Consider the following 6,177-nt stretch of genomic DNA (forward strand, 5'->3'; position numbering starts at 1 on the left):
TCCGTACTCCCTGGGCAGAGGCATCAGCACCTAAGTGTGCCTCCTTTCTCCAGGGCTGGGGGCTTCCCTTAGCTTGGGGCCGCTGCCAGGCCACACCCTGCTGTGGTGAGAGGAAGCGCTCTAGGCCCACGTGCAGGACGGGCCAGCCCGGGCCCAGCACTCCTGCCCCTCCTGTCTGAGGCCTTCCCCGCCCCGGGGTGAAGGCCCAGCTGTGGACGCTCTCTGGATGCGAGCTGTTAGCTGCTGTGAAGTGGCGGGAGGGTCGTGGTTCCGTTCGCAGCTCCCCTGTGAGCAGTGGGTCCTCGGACGGGACACTTAGGGGTGACGTCGTGAGTGCAGCTGCCACCCCCTTCAGTCTGGAGAATCCCAGTGGGACTCTCTCCACTCCCGTTTTTCCAGAGTTCCCGGGGTAAAGCTGAAACGTTGCCCTCTGGCCAACCCATTGTTCTCGGGGCTCTGATCTTGTCTGAACTCAGTGACAAACAGCCTTCACCCTGTGGCGACCCTGAGGGCGTTGGGGTTCTCTCCCTGGGGCCAGGAGCACAGGCACATCGGACCCCTTGTGAATCCTCAACTGTCCTATGACTTCTTTTCTTCCTTAGGGCACCCTCTGAATGTGTACCCTGACTCCGATGATCCCGCCACAGTTCCTGCCACCGTGGGCCTCAGAGACAAAGAAGATGGCCGCCTTGTAAACAGAAAGTCACCTCTCAGGGAAGGCCCCGCCTCGCCCCCCACGAAGCCACCCCAGCCGGACTCTGACGAAGAGGAGACCAGAGGCCCTGAGCCCGCGCCACGGTCCGCTGACCCGTGTTCCGAGTCGCAGGTGTATCTGACCATCGGGGGATTCCAGAGCGGAGTGGATCTTCCTGACGCTGACCCTTGGCCTGGCCAGCCGCCTCACGTGGGAGTGGACACCCCCGGCGCCGAGGACAGCCAGGCGCTGCCACTGAGCTACATAGAGGTGAAAGCCAGCAGGGAGCGCGTCTGCGGGGGCGAGCCCCCCGTGGAGATCAGCGCCCCGCAGGACAGCAGGCGCTTTGTGGGGGACCTTGACCCAGACCCCGCGGCGCCGGGCCCCGGGCGGGCTGGCGGGAGGCGTCACAACGCCCTCTCTGCCGAGAAAGCGGCAGGCCCCGGGTCCGCAGGACGCGGGGCCGGCCTGGAGGGCCGGACGGCAGCCCTCGGTCCGAAGCCCGTCCCCATGGAGTCTTGCGACGCCCCGGACTTCCTTGTGCGGGATCCCGCGGACCCGAGGGCTTCCCCAAAGGACCTGGCCCTGGAGGGCCAGGAGGACGCGTCCGTGCTCTCGGGCGTCGTCAAGAGGTCCGCCTCCGTCATCTCCGACTCCGGCATCGAGAGCGAGCAGAGCTCGGTCGCCTGGTCCGAGGCCCGCAGCAGGGCCCTGGAGCTGCCCGGCGACCGGGAGGCCCTGCGCCAGCTGGCCCGGAGGCACGGGCTGCACAGGGGCTCCCTGGAGGGCGGCCGCACCGAGAGCAGCACCAGCCTGCCCAGCGGCATCCAGGCGTCGCTCACCTCCATCAGCTCTCTGCCTTTCGAGGAGGAGGAGCAGCGGGAGCTGGCCCTCACCAAGCTGACCAAGTCGGCCTCCGCACCCCAGATCAGTAGCCCGGAGGAGTCTGCTGAAGACGCGGGCGCCCCAGGCCGCTGCTCTCCGCCTTGTGGGGGCGAGGACAGTCCCTTCGTGGAGGTGATTCTAGATGCCGACAGCCAGCAGGGCCCCAGCTACATAGACATCCCCCAGAGGTCAGAGAGGCCGCCGGCGCCTCCAGGACCCCGTCAGCGTGAGCGCAGGACAGGGAGCCCTCCGGACGCGGAGACGCAGGGACCCGACAGGAGGCCACGCGCCAGAGCAGCGGAACAGCCCGGGGCCGGCGCTTCGCCCAGGAGCCCGATGGGGCCCCCCAGGGACACGGCCCCTGTCTTAAATGCGGGGGGAGGGCCCCTGCCCCGCAGCAGCGTCTCAGAGGTGGACTGCGCTGGTCACCCCCGGGTGCCCGAGTGGGGCTGTGGGTCCCCAGCTGGCGCCACCCGCCTGGAGTCAGTGGGCAGGGCCAGCGCCTCCCCGGGCCCCGCCGGTGCTGCAGCCTTTGGCCCAGGAGCCCACAGCTCCCTGGGGCCTGGACGTGAAGCAGGCACGTTGTGCTCCACTGTGAGTCCCACTGTGAGTCCCCCTTTGCGCCCCCGGCTCGTGGGAAACCAAGAGCCCAGGGCGCGCACCTCCGGCCCGGCGCCGCCCCTGGCCCCCGCAGAGACCCTCAGCCTGGACAGCCTGAAGGCGGTGGAGGGCGTCAACTTGTCCGTGTCCTGCACTGCCACGTGTCTCCCCTTCTCGTCGGTGCCCCAGGAGCCCCCCGCCCGGGCGGGGTTCTCCGCCAGGCAGGCCCAGTGTCCCATCACGCACCAGCCCGTGGGCTCCTTTGCAGCTGTTTCTTCCCCGGCCAGCAAGCTGGGGGAGGCGGTCAGCGAAAGGATGTTCAGGTAAGCCCGAGCCCCGCCGGCCGTGCCCGGCGCCCCCGCCTCCCACACTGCTCCAGAACGGAGCTGTCAGTCACCCCGCCTTCACCCACACGACGCAGCCACACACGTCCGACACGTAGCCCAGCAGAGTCGGGGGATCGGCCGTCACCGCACAGCCGCCGCGTGAGGTCCCGCCCGGTTTCCTTCCTGCGTTTACGGCTGCGCGCTCTTTCCTGCAGCCGCCGTATCGTTTCGTCTAAACTCTGTTTCCCACGGGGATATCGGCAACGTCCGTTTATGCGCCTGCTGTCCAGCTGGCTCGACACTTAGCCCTCCGTGGGAGACGGGGCGCGCCCCATGCTCGTCACCTGGGCAGCCCTCACCCACACGCCGCCACAGACAGCGTCTGATGACAAGTTTTGCGGGAACGGGGCCGCTCAGCAGCTGCCTCCAAGCCCGGGGTTCCTGTGCTCGGTCTCGCTTTGCAGTGCCCTGCGCTGGCCGTAGGGCCGTGTGGTTCTCGAGCTCGTGGCCGAGATCTAAATGGAACGCAGAATCGCTTCACTGACGCTCCCGCCTTCTTTGCTCTTTGCAGAGTGCTACAGAATTTCCTATGAGCGATACCCCCTATGGAAATTTGGGGGGTGATTTGGGACCCCGTGTTCTATGAGGAATGTTAAATGTCCCTGTGCTTGTCAGCATTTAACAGGCACGTGGGCGGGTCTGTCCAGCGCCCGGTGTCCCAGCTGTTAGGGTGGTCAGGGTCTCACAGGGAGACCGAGAGAGGCCAGCAGCTAGTGGGAACTGTGAGTGTGCAGAAGGACAGATCGGGGGTCAGAGGGGCAGGAGGAGGGGTGAATACAGTGGGTGGCCAGTAGGAGATTTTAGTGCGACAGTTCAGAGAGGGGTAACTGTGAGTGATATGATGGTGACGGTGGTGAAGGTGGTGATGGTTATGATGGCAATGAGGACGGCGGCGATGGTGAGGATGGTGGTGCTGCAGCCTGCAGCATGACTTCTGAGTACTTTTCAAGTGCGGGCCTAAGCATTTTGCAGAGGTGACATCACTTAATATACAAAGCAGCCTGGCAAACCGGATACTGGGGTCATCCCTCCTTTACAGATGAAGAAAGCACACGGGGGAGACTCCGGGTGGGCCCGTGGCTCGTGAGTGTGCAGGCCCGGGCTGGCAGTCAGGACCCGAGTCCCTGCCCCTCACCACCACCCCGTCAGGGGACCAGCCCCGGGGCTCTCAGGCCCGGTGGGAAGGTGGTTCCCATGCACAGACTGACTGCACGCAGACACGTGGGGGGGGGGGCGCAGTAACTCTCGCGGGGGCTGTGAGAAAGAGAGGAGTTGAGGAGGCCGGGGGCGGGGGAGCAGGGGGAGGAGGCCTGGCCGGCTGGCTGTGGCGGGTGAAGAGGGTCTCACCCTGGGGGCCGCTTGATAAAGCCTGAGTGGCTCTCTGGAGTGCACAGAATCTGAACAGCAGGCGCCACGTGGAAACCTGCAGCATCCAAGCCGCACGCCTGTGGTTCGCTGCCGCTCCCGCCCCTGGTCGGCACAGAGCTTCCTCCCCGTCAGCTCCCCAGCCCCCCGCCCCCCATGGCGCTCGCAGGCGTCCGGGCCTTCACCACCCCTGCCTCCTGCTCAGCTCACCTCCCGTTCACCTCCGCGTGTGCACAGCTTGGCTTGTGATTCATTCATGCCTTCTCCAGTTTTTATCAAGCCAAAGAAAAATTTAAAAAAGAGCTGAAGATCGACGGATTCCTGTACAGCGACTTGCCTGTCCTGGCCTCTGATGTGCCGTACTTCCCGCCAGAGGAAGAGGAGGAGAATTTGGAGGATGGGATTCACCTGGTTGTGTGTGTCCACGGCCTGGACGGTGAGCCTCGCGGTATCCTCCACATTCTGTTTTCTATGAATTTAATCACGACTGTGAATCCAGCTGGGCAGGGTCATTTATCCCTCTCAGTGTGTCCTGCTGGGCCCCCCGGTGACCCCCCCCCAAACTCAGCGCCCCCTAAATCAGCACGTTGACATGGCCCGTCCCGTTCTACATCGCTGTGCCATGGGCTGTCATTTCCGATCCGTTCCTTGAAATTGGCACAATCTTTGAATACATTGGGCTAAAAAAAGAAAATTTCAGATCCTTTCCATGAGTGACATGCTGGGATCTCGGCTACAGCTAGAGAATGATCCCAACTGTAGTGACAATGGGAAGAACATGATGTTACCAGAATTGGGGGTGTCCCTTTGTGAGGAGACTCAGCTTGAGATTTGCCCTCTTTCCTAAAAAGCAACAACCTACTGTAGACACAGTTGTTTTCACTGGGTTTTCCAATCAGAGGGCCCCACACCCCCTTCATCAGCACCGGTGTTTATTCCTCGCCCAGCACCCCGAAACCCATGGTTCTGAGACAGTTTCAGGTTGCAGAAAGTTCTCGCTCCCTCGGTGGCTGAGGGAGCGGCCACTGTCTCGTCTCCTTCCTTATGCTCGATGCTGAACGTTACAGAAACTTTGGCAGCAGCTGCTTTCTTCTTTTATTTTATTATTATTTTTTAAGATTTATTTATGCACACAAAGTTGGGGTACAGGCCGGAGGTGCAGGGGCGGTGAGAGACTTCACCAGAGACAGAGTGGGGAGCAGAACAGGCTGACTGATGAAGCACACTGCTGAGGGGAGCAGCGGGCGGGTCAGGAGAGGTCTGCCGTGCCCTGTGGATCTCCGGGGCAGGCCAGGTCAGACTCATGCTGAAGTGGCTTAAACTCCTTTGTGCTGTGCTTTAACCCACAGTGCCACCAGGGAGGGCCCGAAACTTTGATTTTCTTCTAGAATTTTCATGCTTTGTGTCTTCATTCTTTTTTTAAAGATGTATTTATTGATGCACACAGAACTGGGGTACATGCCAGAGGTTCAGGGGCAGTGAGAGGATTCACCAGAAAGAGTGGGGGGTAGAACAGGCAGATCTGTACACTGCAGAGGGGAGCAGCGAGCGGTCAGGAGAGGTCTGCCGTGCCACGTGGTCACCTCCGGGGCGGAGATTGAACTTCTGCAGTGGCTTTAGCTTCTCAGTGCTGCGCTCCAACCCGCTGCGCCCCCCGGGAGAAAGCAGCTGCTTTCTTTTAAGCCAGGGCCTGGACTGTCCTAAGGTCGCTTGAAAGAACAAGAACAAAAGCCTCATTGTATGGTCAGCAGTGAAAGAAAGACTAAAATTTAGTGTCACAGCGTAGCAGCATCTCCTCCGAGAACAGGCCTTCTCCCTGGGGCCCGCCTGCGTGAGCAGGGCCCCGGCGGGCGGCCTCGGCCCAGTGGGTCAGCCATGGCACCGGGGTCCTCGGGGGCCTGCGTGGGCCGGGCCCGAGAGCCTCGCCCGTTCCTGGATGCACTTGGCAGCTGCAGGAAAAGCAGAGCTGGTTGCAAACTGTCGCTGGAGGTGTACACTGCTGCGAAGCAAAGTAGGTCACCTACATATGAAATCAGCAGCTCTGACTCCCGCTCCTGGGAGCCATCTGAGGAGGCCGGGAGCTCCGGGCCAGGCGGGGAGCCCGTGGCCGCGGGGAACACCCCTGCTGGCCTGGCGCCTGCCCCGCGCCGTCTCCGCAGAGTCGGGATGCGTCCCCCAGACGGAGACCAGGCCTGGCCGCCGCCCTCCTTCTCCCCTTCAGCTGCGCTTCCCGGGCCACGGGTGGGC

The 6,177-nt window shown here is 62.9% G+C and overlaps 1 protein-coding gene across 1 annotated transcript in view; it reads left to right on the top strand.

The window, feature by feature from the left end:
- LOC101629069 (protein FAM135B) overlaps window positions 1-6,177 on the top strand; it is a 15,548-nt gene that overhangs the window by 2,089 nt on the left and 7,282 nt on the right. Inside the window, exons 2-3 of the mRNA XM_012722897.1 lie at window positions 603-2,502; window positions 4,200-4,366. Of these exons, the coding sequence (XP_012578351.1) occupies window positions 603-2,502; window positions 4,200-4,366 (2,067 nt within the window). The remainder of the gene's footprint in view (window positions 1-602; window positions 2,503-4,199; window positions 4,367-6,177) is intronic.

The sequence above is a fragment of the Condylura cristata genome, unplaced genomic scaffold (genome assembly GCF_000260355.1).
Source record: "Condylura cristata isolate star-nosed mole 26May11 unplaced genomic scaffold, ConCri1.0 scaffold00009, whole genome shotgun sequence".
NCBI classification, from domain to species: domain Eukaryota; kingdom Metazoa; phylum Chordata; class Mammalia; order Eulipotyphla; family Talpidae; genus Condylura; species Condylura cristata.